At 37.0% G+C, this 21,874-nt stretch overlaps 5 protein-coding genes across 8 annotated transcripts; 2 read left to right on the top strand and 3 right to left on the bottom strand.

Annotated features, from left to right (window-relative positions):
* Positions 1–2: 2 nt before the first annotated feature.
* LOC105837216 lies at positions 3–3,419 on the bottom strand. The gene is made up of 4 exons (XM_028191994.2): positions 2,327–3,419; positions 1,812–2,156; positions 1,231–1,381; positions 3–567 (listed from the first exon to the last, which is right to left on the bottom strand). The coding sequence occupies exons 1-4, from the start codon at positions 2,644–2,646 to the stop codon at positions 58–60; spliced, it is 1,326 nt and encodes a 441-aa protein (XP_028047795.2). The 5' UTR covers positions 2,647–3,419; the 3' UTR covers positions 3–57.
* Positions 1,995–7,085, top strand: LOC105837212 (TGF-beta-activated kinase 1 and MAP3K7-binding protein 1). Of its 4 annotated transcripts, none has more exons than XM_036294043.1 (7): positions 1,995–2,129; positions 4,496–4,633; positions 5,033–5,270; positions 5,603–5,735; positions 5,804–6,044; positions 6,115–6,371; positions 6,455–6,910. In XM_036294043.1, exons 2-7 carry the CDS (start codon positions 4,543–4,545, stop codon positions 6,908–6,910), a joined length of 1,416 nt encoding a protein of 471 aa, XP_036149936.1. In that variant the 5' UTR covers positions 1,995–2,129; positions 4,496–4,542. The 4 variants fall into 4 exon arrangements, with proteins under 4 accessions (XP_036149936.1, XP_012537248.1, XP_012537247.1 ...); XM_012681794.3 differs by lacking the exon at positions 1,995–2,129 and adding an exon at positions 3,545–4,320; XM_012681793.3 differs by lacking the exon at positions 1,995–2,129 and adding an exon at positions 3,545–4,422.
* Positions 7,086–7,137: 52 nt separating this feature from the next.
* On the bottom strand, positions 7,138–9,519 carry LOC105837215 (4-hydroxybutyrate coenzyme A transferase). The gene is made up of 6 exons (XM_012681798.3): positions 9,108–9,519; positions 8,716–8,868; positions 8,395–8,634; positions 7,788–8,192; positions 7,445–7,711; positions 7,138–7,363 (listed from the first exon to the last, which is right to left on the bottom strand). Exons 1-6 carry the CDS (start codon positions 9,268–9,270, stop codon positions 7,173–7,175), a joined length of 1,419 nt encoding a protein of 472 aa, XP_012537252.1. The 5' UTR covers positions 9,271–9,519; the 3' UTR covers positions 7,138–7,172.
* Positions 9,520–9,618: 99 nt separating this feature from the next.
* LOC105837211 (4-hydroxybutyrate coenzyme A transferase) lies at positions 9,619–16,796 on the bottom strand. Its single transcript, XM_012681790.3, has 6 exons — positions 16,317–16,796; positions 12,131–12,283; positions 11,458–11,697; positions 10,970–11,374; positions 10,616–10,882; positions 9,619–10,329 (listed from the first exon to the last, which is right to left on the bottom strand). The coding sequence occupies exons 1-6, from the start codon at positions 16,513–16,515 to the stop codon at positions 10,145–10,147; spliced, it is 1,449 nt and encodes a 482-aa protein (XP_012537244.1). The 5' UTR covers positions 16,516–16,796; the 3' UTR covers positions 9,619–10,144.
* Positions 16,797–17,762: 966 nt separating this feature from the next.
* LOC105837210 (V-type proton ATPase subunit B) lies at positions 17,763–21,553 on the top strand. The gene is made up of 4 exons (XM_012681789.3): positions 17,763–18,162; positions 19,089–19,555; positions 19,697–20,362; positions 20,506–21,553. The coding sequence occupies exons 1-4, from the start codon at positions 18,075–18,077 to the stop codon at positions 20,770–20,772; spliced, it is 1,488 nt and encodes a 495-aa protein (XP_012537243.1). The 5' UTR covers positions 17,763–18,074; the 3' UTR covers positions 20,773–21,553.
* The last annotated feature ends 321 nt before the right edge of the window (positions 21,554–21,874 follow it).

The following is a 21,874-nucleotide window of genomic DNA, read 5'->3' as shown; positions in this document are numbered from 1 at the left end:
AGTGCATCCCAAAAAACTTGGAAACGAATTTATCAAATCCGTGTGGTAGACGAAAGACTAAGGACTCTCGAAGCGAATCAAATCAGATACATCTTCCTTCGGACACATGCCACACGTTGCCCAAGGATCCTCTATCTCCCAGAGATCAGGCGGCAGATGCTCACGACCGGGTGGTGGTCCGCGTGGCGGAATTGGTGGGTATTGTTCTATGTCGAAGAACCTCTCGAGCTCCTCTGGGTCGAAGGAAGGGTACTCGTAGGGAATTTCACGTCTCGGCATATCGCGCATGGTGGCCTTTATCCTAGATGGAATTGGCATGTCCTCCTCTTCCTGCCAGGATATGTCACCCTCGCGTAAGAACTCCTCCTCGAACGGGACATCAAAGCGCAAATCCTCTGGCAACGGCTCCTGAGCTATCCTTTCGAACTCCCGTTCGGTTCGACGAGCTGCCTCACGCGCCCTGATACCAGCCATGCTTCTTTGAGCAAATTCGCGAGCTGCTACGACACTCGGATGTTCCCGGCCGTATTCGATACGGAACATCTCGCTCTCAATGTCAGGGACTCTGTATTAATTGTGAACTTGATTAACTCTCTTACGAATAAATAAAAATGATTCTTGTTGGCAGTAATAATGAACAAAGTAATGATTTGCTTGTAGTCGATCCAATTGGTAGTATTTTTATTTTTTATTTATTAATATAAATTCTCTACAACGCGTTCTAGATGAACCCTTATCAAATAACATTACAAAAAATTTATTGAGTCATAAAAACATTGAGAATGTCAGAGTTGTGTCAGCAATTTGAAATCACAAAGTGCAAGTTTAAATAAAGGGATGTAAGTTAACGTAAGGAACAAAAATGGCAAAACTTACTGATAAATTCACATATTTCCATTGTCAAATTAATAAAGTTGAAAGATAAAATTTGTGTCCTTTGCAAGCAAACATCATTATTTTGTTTAAAATTAAAAAGTAAACTTGGCAGCATTGGATTTCAAAACATATGAATTTTTAGTTTTTCTTCAGTTCTTCCTCGTGTTGATTCATTGATTTTTAATTTTCATTTTATGTAATTAGAAATCTTAGTTACTTTTTTATTTTTTATTTTAATGCATTGGCTTTCAAGAAATTTAACTAAAAATTATTTGCGTATTGATCAGACATGCAAAATTTTTGCAAAATTTAACTTTTATATTTTCGTTCTTTTTTGTTTTCTCACCTGTAAATGTATCTAGATCTCTCTTCCTCCGCGAGTTTTACGGCGTTACCGCCGACATTCGCTACAGCCATTATAAAGTCTCGTCTTGCTTGTTGCAAATCCTCCAACTTATCTTGCACCGTGGCTGCTTCTGCAGCATCTTGTCCATCAAGAGTCTCACTATCAAGCAATATCCATGTTATCACGTCATAAAAACGTTGAATTATAATGCAATTAAAAAAAAAACGTGTAAGCACAAATTAAAAGAAATTTTTAATTATTTATCCCGTAAAAGTTCCCAAAATTTAGGTCACAAATTTAATATTAACGTGTATTATATTGCTTTCATTGGAATGAAATCAGTAATTTGTTTCTATTGAATGGAGAACTAGAAATGTGAAACACACGTTTCGATTTTTTCTGTAAAATTACATGTTGAATTATCCTCTTTTTATATTCGACACTTTCGGACCATTTGTGTTAAACACAAAAAAAGAATAAAACAGATCCGGAGCTGCTCCATCTTAAGATCTGTCTTTTAATCTTTCTTTTAATCTAGTTTCATTTACTTCTCCAGAACATCATCATCGGGATATCCTCATCAAGTCACCTGATTACTCGAATCGTGCGGTTTGCCACTTCAGAAGTCGCAGCGTCGACGCCGGCCACAGGCGGTTGGGGAATACTGACGATAGTGGTGCGATTCTCGTTCAGCGATCTCGGCGGTATCACGATGCTATCAATTGGACCCTCGCCTACTGGCTCGGCTTGAATCACCTGAGCGTTCATAGACCTTGCCAGTTCTTTAGTTCTTTCCGGAAGAACCGGAAGCGGTTCCGGTGCTCTTATTTCCGGCATCACTCGTCTTTCCGGCTTTCTCGCTAGTCTTGGAGGCGAAACCGGTGGAGATGGCGTCGGGGCACGTCTAGTAAGTGGTATTCTCTCTCTACCAAATCTACAGAGGTGTAAAAGTACTAAGAAAAACTATAAAACATATTTCAAACACGTATTCACAAAAACAAATTATTCTCAAAACAACATTTAACGTGCAAAATGACTATTTCAGAGACTTCCGATTGAAACAATGTACGGGGAAAGCTTTGCATAAAAATTCTTAAAGTGTACCTCGGATCACCGCCGATCGGTGCAGGTGTCCTCCTTGGCCTCCTTCGTGGCATAGCCTCCTCCCGTTTACGTTCGTACTCCTGCTGCAATTTCTTCGCTTGCTTCATCCGGACCATCATCGCCTTCGTCATAGCCGGTTTGGTAAAATCGACTCTTTTTGGCTCAACTGAGGCTTGTCGTCGTTTTTTCTCAGGATCTACTAGGACCGGCTGTCGTTGCCGCGCCGCTCCCTGCTCATATTCTCTTACTACAGTGGCACTCTTCGCCTGTCGCAGTATCTGCGTCTTTGTGAGACCAGGTTGAATTTGCGGCTTCACCATTGTCGATCGTTGATGATGTTAAATAACTCTTAAAGATTAATACAGACGACTAATTAAAAAAATAGATTCAATTTTAATCTGTTTAATTCTTAAATATACCACTCATATTTTAAAAGCAATTTCTATAAATCTAATAAAAAATTTCTTATCGAATCTATACTTGATTTTTTACGAAAAATAATTATTCAATAATAATTTTTTTAGTTGAATTAATACATATTGAAATGATGTCTTTGCGAAGCAGATGATATTATACCTAATATTCGGATTTTATGACACTGCATATAATCGCTTGTTTAGTGTTATCAAAGAAAATAATCTAAAATATAGCTTAGATTGAATGAATATCAAAAAGTTTAAAAACACCTCGTAAAAATGTATTTCCTAGAATTTCCGAGGGATAAACTTTTCCGGTTAGAGCGACGATTTTTCTTGGTGCTTAAATGGCTCCAATACTTTTTCATGTTGCGAAAGCTTGCAATATGTTAACGATCCATTCCAGCATGAACAACCGGCACTTAATTAAGGCCGGATAAATCAATTTGCCATTACACACAGAAATTTTGTATTGTGACAGGCCTAGAAGATTGTGTACCATGTGAAGAAATCACCGGTGACAGTCGCGGCGTTTTTGTTTTATTTCCACAAAATGTATCTCTGAAGTTGGCAAGAACGAAAAATTTTTTTATTTTACGCAATTTTAATACTAAATAATATTTATTTACAGTAACATTTAATTATTATAACAATATTGAAGATTTAATCAAATAATTTTTAAAAAAATTATACTATGGTAAAATAAATAGAAAATATTATACATATAATCGAATAATAATCGAATAAATTTAAATATTTATATAGCGTTTAGTTTAAATATTTATTTTTTTATTTCACATACTATTTTAATAGCATTAATAGAAATGAATGTTCATATCGATATACATACATACATATTTACAATAAATTTTATATAAAATGCGTCGCTTAATAATCGGCAGTATTACTGGCCAAATAATCGCGATGCCCAATATTGGACGCTGCTTATTTTGTACAGCTTCCAATTTTGGCTCTGTGATTCTGTGTCCGAATTGTCCGAGTCCATCACAGTAACTGCAGCCGCGTTCGTCTGCAACAATACAAAACAAAATCTTTAAATTTATAATAAGTAAAACGCAGGCATACATTCATAATAAGAAGAGATAAAGGCTGAAAGAAAAATATAAATTATCTTGCCTCCCAAATTGAGATAATTTTCATTTTCTGAAAAAAGTTCCAAGAATGGTAGCACCTTTGACTTTGCCTCCATTAGTAGTATATGTTTAAAATCGAGCAATACAGATTCATTATTCGCCTTATTAATGAAACTCTTCGCTATATACCAGTCGTTATACTTTCAGAATGATTAGTTCGCTCCTATACAGCACGGGCATACACCGAAAAATGCCTTCTTTATTGACTGTCGATAAGTGGATGAAGCTATGTAGTTCTATATGTTTGGCGCTGATGTTAATCGAATATCTGTTCCACGAAATAGCGCACGGTAGCTGGCACTCTGGCACTGACAAAGTGGCAATGGCCGATATTTTTTTTTGCTCTCAGCTTCTCTCAGCCTTTTTAGAGATCCTTTAATTATTCATTAGTTTTATGATTAAAGGCTCTCTAGCCTTTTCTAGCGTATGTTATCCCCTCTACAGCACATGTACTAAATTCTATCTGATCTATCTCGTTTCAGTGCAGAGAGTGCACGTAAAACAAGTAGAACGCCTCATGTTTATTGTTCGTTCGATCAGAGAAAGAAAGTTTCCTATTCTTTCCCATTCTTTTCTCTATTTCGGTTTTCTCTTCGCAGAATCGCAAACTAATTTGTCTGCCGATTATGAGATAGAATGAAAAGAAATGTCTGCGAGTGCGGAACGGCCGGCTCCTATGCCCTTTCAGGACAGTCAGTACAACTGGACGGACGATCTGCCAGTTTGCAAACAGTCCGGTATGTTTCTTTTACTTTATTCTTGTAATATCGATTATTGATTATGTATTTGACATTTGCATTTTTGACATCACCCTATCCTTTTACTAATTCTTTTACGAAAGAACATATTTCTATTTCATAATTTGATAAGTTACAATATCTATTCTCTTAACAAAATGTGATTTTTGCTAATAAATTTGTATAAATGATTATTTTTGTATTAATAATATTTATTATCTTTGGACTTTGCTAAACAAAACTATGTCACTTAAAAAATAATTTGTAAGCAATGTTTTGACTTTTTATATTGAATTTATGTTTTGATGGTTTATTACATTAGCCAAAAATTAATGGTAAATATTTTAATTTGTATAGCAGAGTTATTAAAACGTGGTAACATCTTATGTGATGTTCTAGGAGTGGGCTTTTCTACTAATCAAATCTACCGTGAAGATGGATATCGGCAAGAGGAGCATCCCTTTGAGGATCGTAGTTTTCATTGTAGATACGATGACTCTACATTTCTTTATGCTGTATTTGATGGTCATGAAGGTACTAAGGCAGCCAATTTTGCTATGCAAAGAATGGCTGCAGAAATTCTACTTGGGCAGCTAAATGGTAAATCAACGGATGAAGAGGTGAAAGAAGTTCTCCGGTAAAAATTTCATTGATATTCAATAAAATAAAATTAAATAAAAACAATTTGAATATAAATTTATTTACTGAATAACACCTAGAAAATATTTGTTTATCCTTCAAGATGTTTTTAAGAGAAATCTGTCTATGAGTTGTCTAAAAAAATTCAAGATAACTTTGTAGAATGTCTAAAAAATACAGATATTGAAAAAATATTTTTAAGATATTTGTCATATGAGATGGTTCTAAAAGATATCTTCAAGATACTTTTAAATATCTGAATGATATCTCAAAATGACTTTTTATGTGAGCAAAGATCTTACATTTATATGCAAAGTATTTGTTCTACAGGCAGGCATTTATAGCAGTTGAAAAAGGATATCTAGAATCAATTGGTGATTTGTTGGCAGAACGTGCTAGTCTACAATTTGACATACCTGACGGATTGAATTCTTATGAGACCTATCAAAAGTTTCCAGACTTGGTTAGTTATACAATATTAAAATTGTACAGCAGTTTTTATAATGTGTTATTACAATTTATTTTTTGCAGGTTGATAAACTAAATGCACTAAACTGCGAATTATCAGCTGGAACTAGTGCTGTTGTTGCCTTGGTCTACAAAGGAAGGCTGTACGTCGCAAATGTTGGAGATAGTAGGGCATTGTTATGCAAAACAGACAGCAATCAAGTTTTAAGAGTTATACAATTAAGCGTGGATCATGACTTAAAAAACGAGGACGAGCTTTTGCGATTATCTCAATTAGGTTTGGACATCGAATCAGTTAGGCAAGGTAGATTCGTTATTTGTTTGATTTTTGCTTTAATAAAAAAGATTCTGATAAACAGAAATATATATTGCAGGATCTCATCTTGGAAATCAGGAAAATACACGTTGTCTTGGCAATTATCTCGTTAAAGGAGGATACAGAGAATTCGAAGAGTTAGCAGCTTCCATAGCGGAACCGATCATCGCCGAACCGGAAATCCATGGCAGTATCGAATTAGATGAATCCTGTAGATTTTTATTGCTTATGTCGCGTGGTCTATATAAATCATTGGAGGAAGCAACTGGTACCGATCAAGTCAATAAGGAATTGGCCTCGATAATGGTTGATCAGGTAGTTGATTTAAATAAATATTGGTTAAACAGATTTCTTTTAAAATGCCGTGTAAATTTATTTTAAAATGTCTGCGATTTTAGTTTCGAGTACAGTCTACTTTAACAGGAGTTGCTCAGGCGGTAGTCGACAAGGTCGTGAGAATTCATCACGACGTAAACATGAGCAACACACAAAACACTATGACCACCGGCAAGCGTGATGATATAACTCTTTTGGTGCGGAACTTCAATTACCCGCTGCCGCACGCATTGAAAAGTCCGACTAGTCAGTCGGTTAGATTCAATCCCGTGGTGCAAACCGCACCAGTCAACATACCCGACAATGAAGATCTGTCGAGCACCAGCACGGGTGTCACAGATGATAACGTCGACACATCGACGACGGAAACGTCAACGACGTCAGACTTGTATCCGCCAGGCGCCAGAATGGTGGAACGAAACGCTAGAATTAAGCCTTATGTAGATTTTTCGGAGTATTACGAAAATGTTGAGAGAAGAAGAAAGGAGGGAACGTTACCAGAAGATATAGACTTCTGACCACTTAAATTGAATATACAAGTGAAATATTCGAGTACTTCATTTGCAAACGCAAATGCGAATCAATACTTTGCGACTGTGTTAATATATGTAAATGTTCCTATTATTGCAGCATATATATTTTTAACTTTGAAATTGTATTTATATTTAGCATTAAAATATGAAATTTGTAAAGCAATATTTTTATATTCTTGTCGAAATTTGTGGGACCATTACAAGATTCGGACTATTACAGGATTTATATATTTATATATCACAAGTATTACAGATATTTCGTTGGGTTAGATTTCAAACGCTCAAATGCGGCCTTTTCGAGACATTCTCTGTGATCGGGATGCGCGATTTGAATCAATGCATTCGCTCTTTGGCGTAAGGTTTTACCGAAAAGATTCGCCACTCCGTGTTCCGTAACGATGTAATGCGCGTGAGCTTTTGTCACTACTACTCCGGCTCCTATAAAAAATATCAATATCATAGATTTATTAAATAATTAATAGAATAAAATTTATTTGTTCAACGAATTTGATCTCGTACCAAGTTTTAGCACCGGTTGTATTTTACTCTCCCCTTGACTGGTAACCGAGGGAAATGCGATAATAGCTTTTCCACGACCGTCTTGACTAATCGCCGCGCCTCGAAGAAAATCCAACTGACCACCGAAACCGGAATATACTTTACAGCCCAAACTGTCCGAGCACACCTGACCGGTGAGATCCATCTCGATGCAAGAATTGATGGCCGTCATTTTCGGCTGCATCGAGATTATTCGAGGATCGTTCACGTAATTGACCGCTAACATCTCTAGTATGGTGATAATTGCGATTTTGAAATAACGCCATAACACCCATCTTGAAGTAAACCAATTAATCATAATTACCGATGACCGGATTGTTGTGCAGGAAGTCGTACAATTTTTTTGTGCCGATAGCAAAGGAGCCAACTATGCGTCCTCTGTGCTTGATCTTGCACTTATTCGTGATGTTTCCGTGCTGGACCAGGTCGACCATCGCGTCGCAAATAACTTCAGAATGTATACCCAAGTCTTTGTGATTGACTAGGGCGCAGAGTACCGCGTCGGGGATGCAGCCAATGCCAAGCTGTAATGTCGCTCCGTCTTCGATTAACCGTTGTGCAATGATTTTACCGATTTCTTGTTCTAGATCGTTAGGCGGAGGACAAGCTACACAAGGCAAAGGACAGTCATATCTCACCGCCCAGTCAAAATGACTTGAATGGATTAATGTGTCGCCAAACGACCTCGGCATATGCTCGTTTACTTGCGCTGAAAAAAATATCTAATGGATTTAAAATCATTTGATATAATATAGTAAAACATTACAATATAACTAACTGACGCTTTTCAGACTTTCTACTTAAATATACAAAGATAGTTTTATCTCCTTTTGAGATTGTTATAATTTTTATTATTATGTAATGAGTATCATGTAATTAAAAAAATTAATTTGTACTAATTCGGGACGGACCAATAAGAACTTTAGCAGTACAAATCGCAGCGCGGGTGCAATCCGCGCTCACACCGAGCGAGCAGAATCCACGCGCGTCGGGCATGCTCACGTGGATTAACGCTATGTCTGGTACGATTGTTTTTTCAAAGAACAACTTGGGTGTTTCATGCAAAAACACAGGAATGTAGTCCGCTCGTCCTTCATTCACTGCTTCCCTGAGATTAGTACCCACGTACAAACTAATAGATCTGAAGTGCTCTTGAATATCATAAACTTGTTACTTATTTTTCGCTTATCAGATATTGTATTTATCAATTATAGCTAACGGAAATACTATACTCTCAAATTCCGGATTGGCAAACGGCGTGTCTCCCTCGAGATTCATATGCAATAATCTAACTCCACGCAAATTATTGCACACCCCATGCTCAGTCATGGCGCGCACAAGTTCCGTTGGCGTGGCCGCACCACCTTGTATGTAAACTAAATGCTCTGTGAAAGAAAATAGTTTACTTGCAAGAAGCATTTGTAATAATACAATTTACGTTTGCACTGTGTTTTACTTTAAAAGGAAAAGTTTCAGTCTATAACATTTTTTATTCATATATTAGAATTTAAAAATTGGAGAAATATGTTGAGCCAAAAGTACATTATGCATTAAAATTCTATATAGAAAATATATTATAATCTAAATATATTAGAGTACCAAAATATAATGCGGCTATAAATACCTGAATTTATAATTTTTACCGCATCTTCTACGCAAACCCATTTTGGACATCGTTTTAAAGGTTGGGCGGGTTCCCTTAAACTTTGTATGTATCGTTGTCCACATAATTGGATAGGTTTTGCATGCTGAATCTTCCCAAATATCAACCTCAGATTTCGGAACATTTTTTCATCACTTCGAAACCAATAAGATTAAATCCGTAAGCTTTCGTTAACGACAATAAAATGTTTATACAAAAATTTACACAATACATAATCTAAAAGATCTCTCTAGCTATATATATCTAGCGAAATAAATCCGTTATTTCCACAAAATCGCTATTTAAACATCTGATTTGACGGTATTCGATTTTTCGAGTGTTCACAATTTACGATCCACGTGACATATCGATGTGAACTTCACGCATTTAGAATATGACTATATGAAGATATGAATGCATGTCAATGCAAATAAAATTATTCTATCTTTGTAAAGATAATGCATATATAGGAAACAATAAAATATCAACAATATTAGCGTCCTCATCTTATATATTTCTTCCTGTGTGTTACTACTTCAAACTTTATCATTACAATGGTAACACGAAAATACAAAGGAACGTTGACAGATTTAATATAAAAAATGTTTACATCTAAAAACGGCTCCGAGTTGCGCCATTGTCTGTGTTTCGAAACACAAACATTCGAGACACGTTTCATTTCGCGATAATATAAAATACGTGGCTTAAATTAAATCTATGTATAATATATATGTATATATGGAAACAAGTGCAATCTTGCATTACTCTTACATACATGATACAATTTAGCACATTAACTTTTCGGTCTAGTGTATATTTTTTTTCTCACTCTTTACCTCGCGGATTCTAGAAGGCCGGCGAATTGTCTTCCAGTAAGAGAGCACGTACAATATAGTACAAGAAGAAGACACTTCGCAACACTGTGATGATTGGCCGTTGTGCGTGGCTAAAGCACACGAGGGTGACCGATTGTAAAATGCTATTAAATATGATTTCCTATATCACGTTTTTTTTTCGGTTTAAGGGGCAGGCATCACTTTTAGGCGTTCGAATGCACCTTTCTCAAGTGCTTCTCTATGATCGGGATGAGCCACCTGGATCAATGCGTACGCACGTTGTTGAAGACTCTTGCCGAATAAACTGGCGATTCCTTGCTCCGTCACGACATATCGCACCACCGCTCTGTTTGTGACTACACCGGCACCTGTTAATACAGCGTAATGAAATTGATTGATTACAATTCATCTTATATGTTTACAGCATATTAAAATTATTTTAAATATAAATCCACTTTTTCATTAAAAATATAGGCACGTTCTACAAAATTTAAAAAATTTAATTTTATATAAATTTAAATTTAAAATCTCATTTTTTAAATAATATATTGAGTTTTTTTAGTAGACTGCTTCCCATATTTTTCATTTAAAGATTCATGTACGGAATTATATCAAATCTATAAAAAATAAAAATTGTTTCGATAATTTTCTTACCCAATGTCAGAACCGGCTGTATTTTACTATGGCCCTTAGCGGTAACCGATTGAAGCGCTATGATTGGCTTTCCTTCCCGATCTTCACTCATCGCAGCACCCGTAATAAAATCTAATTGTCCACCGAAACCGGAGTACATTCTTGTTCCAATACTGTCCGAACAGATCTGACCGGTAAGATCTACTTCAATACATGAATTGATAGCCGTCATCTTCGGTTGTTTGGCAACTATTCTAGGATCATTGACGTAATCTACCACCAGCATCTCTGTAAAAGATGAAAATCGTTGGATATGCTACTTCGAAATTTGCCAATTAACAACAATTTCAAATAAAAAATAAAACACGAACTGACCTATAAAAGGATTGTTATCCATAAATTCGTAGAGCTTTTCTGAGCCCACGCAGAATGAACCGACAATTCGGCCTCGGTGCATCGTCTTCTGATTGTTCGTGATGCAACCCTTGTTCACAAGGTCCACTACGCCATCGCTGAACATCTCGCTGTGGATACCCAGGTCCTTGTGATTACTCAGCAGCGATAATACGGCATCGGGTATGCTGCCGATACCAAGCTGTAGCGTAGCACCGTCTACCACCAGATTCTCGGCAATGTGCTTACCGATCAGCTGCTCAGCCTTGGAGGGTGCTTTCACTGGATGAACTGGTAAAGGTTTGTGGTGCTCCACAGCAAAATCCAAGTGGCTCTCATGAATGAGAGCGTCACCGAAAGTCCTAGGCATGTACTTATTGACTAAGGCTGCAAAAAGAGTTTTGATCTACTTTAAATTCAATCTACCAAAAGGAGAAATTAATCTCGCGAGATTTTTTTCTGAGATTTACCTACGACACGTTTGGAATGACTCACGGCGGACCGGGCGCAGTCTACGCTGGTGCCAAAAGAGCAGTAACCCTTTTCGTCCGGTGGAGACACATGAATGAGTGCGATGTCGGGTTTAAGATAGCCCTCTTTGAAGAGACGCGGAATTTCGTGCAAGAAAATGGGAATGCAGTCAGCGTTGCCTGCGTTCACCGCGGGTCGCACGTTGCCACCAATAAACAAACTGATGGATCTGAAGTGCTCTAAATACATAAATACATTAAAAGTTCGTAAGAATACGTTTAGTAGAAAAGTTTTGTTCCTAAAGTTTTCTATGAATTCAAAGTAGATTTTTTTCAACAAAAATTCGATATTATTTCTTTTCGTAAATTTCTCGGATTGAATTTTAAAAAACTTAGGGTTTATCTTTCAGAAAATAAGCTTCTGAAATAAAATGTACTTGTAACCAATTTTCAAAAAAAATTAATTTTAGATACAGACTTGATTGAACGGAAAGTTATACGAAACAAAGTTGTAAAGCACAAATTATATAAAACGAAAGAAACAAAAGTCAGAAGTGCGAAGCCAACTGTACGGCACAGAAAAGTGCGGGAAGCAAAACAACTCGCTAAACTGTCGAGTTGTTATTGAGATATTAAGAAAAAAATACAGCAGGAGATTACATATGTAACATACTTGCGTTTTCTGGCTTAGCGAATGGAGCTGGCCCCTCGAGATGCATGTGATACAAACGGACGTTTCTCACATCGCAGCGCACTCCGTAGTCGGTCATCGCTCTCAGTAATTCAACGGGTGTCGCCGCCGCGCCCTGGACGTACACCGTCTGATCTGCGAATAAAATAACAAAAAAAGTTGAGGAATATTCTCACACAGATCAAGATTCTGTTGAGACTTGAGACTTTGAGAGACAGAATTCGCTTAACGTTAAATCAGAAATCAAAAATAAGATTTTATAATCTATTTCTGAGTGCGCGCTATGGAATTTAAATGCATCTTCTAGTGATTTAAAATAACGTTTGCATCACCGTGACAACGTTCCTCATCATTTTTTGAACTTCGTACTTTAACACTTCGTACATTATCTTAGATTTCGATAAAAGTTTAATATTTACACAGATAGGATTACAAATATTTACGTAGCTAATTTTTGTGCGTGATTTTAGTTATAATCGGTAATTTGTACAAATAAGAGTTTATCGATACATTTTTGACAGTGAATCATATGATGAACGAGAAACATCCTTCCTCAAAGTATTATTCGTATCATACGTATGCATATCATATTATTGTTGAATGTTATTGCTACGTAATGTATTCAATTACAAAGGTTAATAAAGAACAAATTATTTTATGCTGCGCTAATAGAAAGAGTCTAACGTACGAATATTTTTGTACTTTGGATCGTACATCAATGTACTATAGATTACAGCAACGTGGTCTAATATTTATATGGTTTATCGTAAAGCTATCATATCTACTAGTAAATACTATTAATAAAATCGTATCTAAGTGTTACGAAATTTATTTCATGTTTGTTTATGTTATTAAATTAAAGTGCATTCTGGCGGAATCGTATAATAAACAATTTTCGTAAAGTAATCATCCAGTGAGCAAGCTAATTAACAATTTCACACATCCAATATTACGAAACGTTATCTACAGCGAGAAAATAATACCTATTACTAAATCAACTTCGTTGATAGTAGACGGATGTTCGGCAGATGTTATCGCGCGCATTTTATCAAAGTTTTTTTGTTATGAAGGCGAGAATATAAATTCCTGTATTATTCCTGCATCGACATTATTTTGATTGACTCATGTTTAAAACATATAATTTATTTATTTGAACTAATTAAAAAATTTAGGTTACAATAATTCTTCGCATTATTATGTATCTTTACATGATTATCTTCAAGGTTTAAAACTTTTAGACTAGCTTGGTGTGTGTGTGTGTGTGTGTGTGTAAATCATGTATAACACATATTACGTTAAATTAGAAGAGTTTTAAACTCCGAAGATAATGTAGAGGATAATGCAAAGAATTATTGTAAGTTGAATTTTTTAATTTTCCCGTACAATATGCTTTTATCTCTTATCAGAACGCAATGTACACTCGCATAATTACTAATATTATGTGATCCATGTATGACGCATATCCGTGTCGAATATATAAACACTCGTCATTTACGTGTTTTAACTGACGAATGAGTCTTTTCCGATTGAAAGGCGCCGCTGACAATTTGACAAAGTTTCAAGATATTGAAATGATTTTGTGACTACAAATAAGTTCGTGTAAGGCATTCTTTTACGTAAAGCGAGCGTCATTGCGCAAAGAGAGAGAATAAGGCAGATGTTTACACATCACGGCGATATAATCCACTTAAAATGATCTGGTTTACCGCCGCAAAACGCGAGTTAGCAAAATGTCAGTTGGCAGGCTATATTTAAGCGGGGACTAGACTTTGATATTTACGTATATATACATGTAAGCGCGTATCTGCATATTTGCATGTCGAGGTCAATACTGTGTCCGTTCATCTGCAGTTGTGAGCGAATTTTTTCAGATCGGAAGACGCGTAAAGCGCGTCATAATACGAATGAAAAAGTAATTAAAAAAAACTTTGTAAATCCCGCAAAGATAAGGTTTAAAGAACTCGCTGATTTAACGAGGATGTACAGAGACGGCACTGCGAGTATCAAGGACACCTTACGTCAGAATGACATCACTCTAAATTGTGCATCACAAGAATAAAAAAACCCAGTGTACCGCGAATGCTGTAACTCTCTCGAAACGATTCTGATCTTACGTGGCTTCCATTTATGTTATTCGCATAATATTCGTGCGGGTCTCATTACGTATATAAATTGGATAAACAAATTATAAATGTAAGAAGTTATGCATGTAAATTACAAACTGTGTATAATCTGTTTATGCGGGAAAAATAGACACAAAATCATTTTCACAATGTTTTACGCGTTCAGTTCTTAGTAACGGCTAAACAAAGAATTTTTTTACACCTGCTTTTAATTCGTTCGGTTTTTGTTATCAGCAGAATACATACTTCGTTTGTAATGCACAACGTATACGTATATTTATCGTGTTATCGAATCGATTTTATCGAACGTTCAAACAATTTACAACACACTGCATACCAGTATCGAGCAAGGTTAGCAATATTCCGCTCGAATTTCGATAATCAATGCACAAAGCATAAATGAATGTTGATTGATTAATATATATAAAACTTAGTCAATTAGGCATTTACATCAGAAATATTTACATACATAATAAATTCTATCTTCCTGTATGATATAAATTTTGAACTAAATTTTAATTAAATCTGCAGAATAATTTAAAAGATACACAAATTTACTCATTTGAATTTACGTCCTTAATTGTTTATATTATCAAAGAAACTAAGACACGACTCTGAAGAGTCTCGACCCAGAGAGCTTAGAGACTAATCTTTTTTTTTCTTTTTTGCTTAACTGTTAGCTAATACCAATTTGCATATGGGACAAATAAACGTACGCGTTTAATATTAATTTTAATTTACGGACGTACCACTCTTGAACACGAACAAATTGAAAATTGCGCGTGAGAATGACAAGCATAATGATGAAACGAAAAAAAAAGTAAGTAAATTGCATTTATTGTCACGGACGCGTAAAGTATTGTCTAGGCGAAGGTCATGCCCGAAAATAATGCCGTGAATCCAAGGCGACGTACTAAGTATATCTCGAGTCGAGGCACTGGCAATCGATTATCTCACAAGTGGGATGCGCGGCGCGAAATTTAGCCGAACACACAGGTACACACGTGACCGTGATCAAGCGGCCAAATTTCGCGAAGAGATAGCAAACGTATGACGAGTTTACGCTCGCGCAAACATCGTGACGTAAACAAGTCAAACTTGATTATTTATCGTCCATCTGTCACACAAAATTTAAATATTTAGTTACGTGCGTTTCATAAAAAAAGGTGCGGAGTGTAATTATAAATCATCATTTAAAATTCGTACAACTGTGCTAGACATTTCTCACAAGTGTTTCCTCTAAAAATTATTCTGAATATTATCGTAATGTTTACTCGATTCATAATTCAAATTTCTACAAACGACATTTGCACACGAGCATTCGCAAAGCTTAAGAGTAATGTCGTAAAACTTTTTGCAGCGCATTATTATTGTCTATCTCTCGCCGCCTACATTAACCATGTTTAATCCAATCGCGAGAGCGATAAGCGGCTCGTTAAGGAGGAAGTCCAATATATATGCATAATAGGGGCAGCTCTTACGAATCGACAATCGACCATGTATGCATTTTGATCATCCTATAGATTGTTCAATCTCCTAAACTACGGAGCTGTATCTCGCGCCTGAAAATTCATGAAAAACAATATTGAACAATATGGAAAGATTTGATTACAGAAGCAAATTCAATCAAAGTGGCGAGTAAAATAACTGGTTAAAGCGTAAATAACTATAAATGTTTTGCAATAAGAAGTCTTAGGATAAAATTGATTTGCAGATGAGCGAGACGGATCAAGCTATTTCCAGAGCTTGTAATGCAGGTGACCAACGCGACTCCATTAAGTCACCAAGATTCGCATTTGAATAACTAGTTGCGTCAACATTCCACGCCTGATAAAGCAATTCGTTGTCTTCCTTTTTACTACAGTCTTACCTATAAGATAAATGGAGAAAAAGAAAGTCAACGTTAGGGAATCAGTTAAATAGCAATGTGAGGATCGACTGGTGATCTAAGGATTAATCTAGCGAGCTACGAATTAATCTAGCGAGAGAAATTCACGCCTTTTTTTAGGTCAAGGAAGGAATTAAAGGTACCGTCATCGATTTACCTGAGTCAAGTTCGGCCTGCTCGATGGCCTCGTCGGCGGTTTTCACCCAGCAGGGTTCCTTGCCAGGAATCGGCATTGAGGGCTCATTTACATACGTGAAGAAAGTCTTCCTCGTGGCGTGCTGGAGGCAGGGCCGCGAGGCGGACGTCATCGTCGCTAGCGCCCTGGTCAGGCTGGTGATTCGCTTAAGGGCCGCCATCACTTTGTCTACCGATCACGTCGTCCACCAGCGGTATCACCTCTCACGGGCGCACTGAATTCGACTGACTAACTCGCAACCACGAGTCGACAGGAACCCCTCCTACACGACACACGTCCGTGAGAAACGCGACGACCACTACTCCCAGCCCAGCTACTCCACTGTCGCGAGTGCCGCACGCACTTCGTTGACACGGTATTCGTCGATCGCCGACACTCCGACAGGCGGATCGCGGGAAACACGGGGAGGCGCGTGAACGTAGCGCCATATCGCGAGCTGCGTGAACGTATCGCCGCACCGCGAGTCACGTGACGTCACGAGCTCTCGCGAGAGTCGCGAGCAATCGTGTATGCGCTATCTAGCACTATTGCTATTTCGGAGGGCTAACTCGTAGCACTACCGAACACTTTGCAGAATTACTAATGCCCGATCTCCTGGATAATTTTAACCGCAAGATAACTGGACGTGAAGAAATCGGGCATAAAAGAAAGTTTACATCTTTACTTCAATTTTTTTTTATATGTGAAATATTCTAAGATTTTTTAAAATTAATTATCCCGTAACTTCTAAAAAATACTTTTTCAAATTTTATAAGATTTGATCAAGAATTATAGAGAAATCAATCTGAGAAATTTTCTTAAAAAGTTATAAATTAATACAAACATTTTGAAAAATTCTGAGAAAAATTTTCACCAAGAGTTTTCAACAATTGTTTTGCTATAACAATTATAAGCTATGTGCAAATCAAACAAGTACATGGTAGTGAAAAATATTTTTTAAAAATCATTGCCGATTCATGCCCATTAAAATATTTCGGTTATTACTTTTATCGTTGTTATTATCTCAAAAATACCAACAATTAATTCAGAATACATGTTTGCACGATGAATTGTCGCTACCTCGATTGCCGAGAAATTATCAGAGATCCAGAAATTACAGTACAAATACGATCTGTCCATTCCGATACATTGAAGAAACCGCCATTTTTTTCGTCACTCGCCGGCGAGAAACGTCAAGAAATCGCGACGACCCTGTCGCTCGTGAATCCTGCGAATAATAATGTTGATGCTGTCCTTAATTTTGCGTGCCCTGTCTCAACATCAAGTATCGATCTTCTCGGCGAACCTCATCAAAAAGAACGCGTAACGATTCACCTAGTCCAGCCACGTGATTGCACGTGCCTCGTCTCGTCTTCCATCCTTTTCTCATCTCTCCCACCACCACAATCGCTGTTCTTTATTTCTCTCCCGAACCGTATATCTGCTCCGTCTATCGTGGTTTATTCTAAGAAACGTGATTAATTTCAAAGTGTGAGACCTGGGAAAATCATTGCCGAGCTCCTTCTTCGTAATTTCCGTGTGTTCTTCATCCTCTTTTCCCTTTCCCTTTCCTCTTCTACAAGCGCATCATCAGTCCTTCTCTCTCTCTCTCTCTCCGTCGACGCAGCGGCGAAGTAGTATCTTCTGCTGTTCGTCGGAGTACTCGGAGTGGCAGTGCGGTGACGGATAACAACGCGCGACTGCGAGACGTAACGTGGCGAAAATACAGCCTCTCCCAAGATGTATTCCAAGTCGATGAGCAACCACCAGGCGAACAAGGAGCACGTGCTCGCCGTGTCCCGGGATTTCATCGCGCAGCCTCGTCTCAGTAAGTAACGCCTGTGTCGTCGGAGACAGATGAAATGCGGACGCTCAGGAACACACGGGGCGTAGCATCTGATCGATGATTTCCCAACCTGGGATCAGCTGATCCTACCTGAAATCCCACATTTCGATATCTCGCGCGCGATCCGAAGGGAGACTCGCGACGAACGCATCAGGAATCCTTCCTCGGATCCGCGAGGAGGGATTCCTGAGGACTCTCACGGGTTTGTCGTTCTCAAGATGAGATTCTTTTCAGCGTCATGTGACTGCGGACAACTCGTGGTTCGCGCGAGTGGCCTTCGTGGCTACGCACTTTGGGTCGCTGCTTTTTAGACTTTTAAAAGATCTCTTTAAAAAGATTTTCTGAAAAATCTTAGAATGATATGAAAATAATTCTATGAGCTGTTGCTTTTCTCAACTTGTGAATGTTTAAATATCCTGTGATATTTTTGACTATGGGCGTAACCCGTATTGTCAGTATTCACTTAAATTAAAATTATAGTATGAAAGAAATCAATGTTGAACAAAAGTTGAACAAATATTATATAACATATTTAAGAGTTAATGAGATTTTTAATGGATAAGGATATATAAAAATTATTCTTGGAAAATGCAAAGGTTTAGTTTATTAATTTTAAAAACTTGTATTTATATCATATTTTTTATTTATTACATTCAAATAAGTTGTAAGCAATTAATAAGTCAATTTTACATGTCGAAAATAGAATATAAGTTAATAGGACTTAGGAAACATACAAATATTTAAATATATTTTTGATATTACGTGATGTGAGAAGATTGGTTATTATATTTAAGTAAAATTTTAATATATTTTATATATTTAACTATACTTTGGTTAAGAGAGAGAGAATAGTTAAGAACAAAAATTAAATTCTAGATAGTAATTAATTACTATTGTTTTTTTTCTAGCTTATAAGACAGTATCTGGAGTAAACGGCCCATTAGTGATATTGGACGAAGTAAAATTCCCGAAATTTGCTGAAATCGTACAACTGAAGCTCGCCGATGGCTCTCTACGTTCCGGCCAGGTGTTGGAAGTTTCTGGTTCCAAAGCAGTGGTCCAAGTTTTCGAAGGCACATCTGGCATCGACGCGAAGAACACTCATTGTGAATTCACCGGTGACATTCTGCGTACCCCAGTGTCCGAGGACATGTTGGGTCGTGTCTTCAACGGTTCGGGAAAACCGATTGACAAGGGACCGCCGATTCTCGCGGAAGATTATTTGGACATTCAGGGACAACCTATCAATCCATGGTCTCGCATCTATCCAGAGGAAATGATTCAAACCGGAATATCGGCCATCGACGTTATGAACTCCATCGCTCGTGGCCAGAAGATTCCCATCTTCTCTGCTGCCGGTCTGCCGCATAATGAGGTATGTATCTTTTTGTTACTTTTGAATTAGACACACACGTTATATACGTTTTTCAAAATTAAATTCAGTTCTTTATAATGAAAATATTTTGTACTTTTGATATTTTGGATCGAGATTTCACTCTTTAATTCTTATTTACAGATTGCCGCACAAATCTGTCGTCAAGCAGGTCTCGTGAAAGTGCCTGGCAAATCGGTTCTTGACAGTCACGAAGACAACTTTGCCATCGTATTCGCGGCTATGGGTGTCAACATGGAGACCGCGCGTTTCTTCAAGCAGGACTTCGAGGAGAACGGCTCAATGGAAAACGTGTGCTTGTTTTTGAATTTGGCCAACGATCCGACAATTGAAAGAATTATCACACCTCGTCTTGCCCTGACAGCGGCCGAATTTTTGGCGTATCAGTGCGAGAAACACGTGCTGGTCATTCTCACGGACATGTCCTCGTATGCTGAGGCGTTGCGCGAGGTATCGGCTGCTCGTGAGGAAGTACCAGGTAGACGCGGGTTCCCCGGCTACATGTACACCGATCTCGCCACGATTTACGAGCGCGCCGGCCGTGTGGAAGGACGCAATGGCTCTATCACGCAGATCCCAATTCTCACTATGCCGAACGACGACATCACTCACCCGATTCCTGATCTTACCGGATATATTACCGAAGGTCAGATTTACGTTGATCGTCAGCTGTACAACAGACAGATCTATCCACCTGTGAATGTACTACCATCTCTGTCGCGTCTCATGAAGTCTGCCATTGGCGAGGGTATGACACGAAAGGATCACTCTGACGTATCCAATCAGTTGGTGAGTTGTTTAACATTATAAAAAAAATTAGAAGCAGTTTTAATCTACGAAATAAAATTATGATATTATTTTACACAATTTTTTTAGTTATTCTAAAAACATCTCTTTAATTATTTGTTATAATTCTAAATATATTTGTACAGTATGCATGTTACGCCATTGGAAAAGACGTCCAGGCGATGAAAGCCGTCGTGGGAGAAGAAGCGTTGACACCGGACGATTTGTTATATTTGGAATTCTTGTCCAAATTTGAGAAGAACTTTATCTCGCAAGGCAGCTACGAAAACCGCACGGTCTTTGAATCGCTAGACATTGGCTGGCAACTTCTGCGAATCTTCCCCAAGGAGATGCTTAAACGAATCCCAGCTAGCACCCTCGCGGAGTTCTATCCAAGAGATTCTCGTCATTAATCACCATTTTATTTTTATCATCTTATGCGTAAGCTTATTTCTCTCAATGGAATTACGCGTACAAGTCCGATTTACTTTCTCTTTGGCATTAATTGGAATAAAATACGGCTGTTCTTGTATATTTACAAGAAAGATTGATGTAATAAGAGAATGATTAAAGAGAATAGTTAAACGGCCTATACGCGTTTGAATTATAACGAAAAAAGATGAAAGAGTAACGCGCCTTTGTTGCATACTATTAAAAAATATGGACAAAATCGTATATCATTTTTTGATGTTTGTGCAATGAGAATGTAAAATGGATAATAACGATGTTGATATGTAAACTGAATAATTACATATGCTTTATTCTGGGAGATCTTACATGCAAAAATTGAAAGTTGCAGACTACATATGTTATCTCTATCATGGAAATAATAAATGCTGGATTTATATTGTTACAGTATATTTGAGATTGTGTCTTTTGTGCTTTAGAGCGACGGTGCTCACTCACGCCAAGCAATCATTGTAAAATGTAATATATTATACAGTATTAATGTAGACAAAAAACACATAGAGGAATTCACGATCACGTTGTATTTGTGCGTTCCAACATTCCATTGCGAAATTTACACATGAGATTCTTTGTGCGTTTGAGCCAATCCGAAGGAGAGATATTCAATACTATGTACAGTTACCTTTAGAGAATGTTCCGAGCGAAATATCATCGTGTATCGTCTTGTGAAAGACAAACTGTAAATGTTAGAAATAGAGAATTAAAAGAGAATTGTTGTCTTTAAAACGCTTTGTTTATTTAAATGCTTCCAACTAGGCAAATCTTAAGTTTTGTTATACCAATATTAAATATTCTCGTTTGATATATTTGATATATAATTAAAATGCATTTTTCAAATTTTGTGATTAAATCTTTATTTAATCTTAATGTTATTTAAAATAGAATAAAATAGAAATAATACGTATATACATTGATTCTTTGATTTATATGGTACTTATACTTATATAAATAATTCTTCTGTTTATGCAGTACTTTTTATACATGATCAGAAAATACATTTTTTATATTATATTTATTGAAATTATATAAATTATTGTTTTATACTAG

The sequence above is a fragment of the Monomorium pharaonis genome, chromosome 1 (genome assembly GCF_013373865.1).
Source record: "Monomorium pharaonis isolate MP-MQ-018 chromosome 1, ASM1337386v2, whole genome shotgun sequence".
In the NCBI taxonomy this organism is placed as follows: Eukaryota; Metazoa; Arthropoda; class Insecta; order Hymenoptera; family Formicidae; genus Monomorium; species Monomorium pharaonis.
Note: the sequence above shows the minus strand (reverse complement) of the source record. Positions and strands in the feature narration are given on the sequence as shown.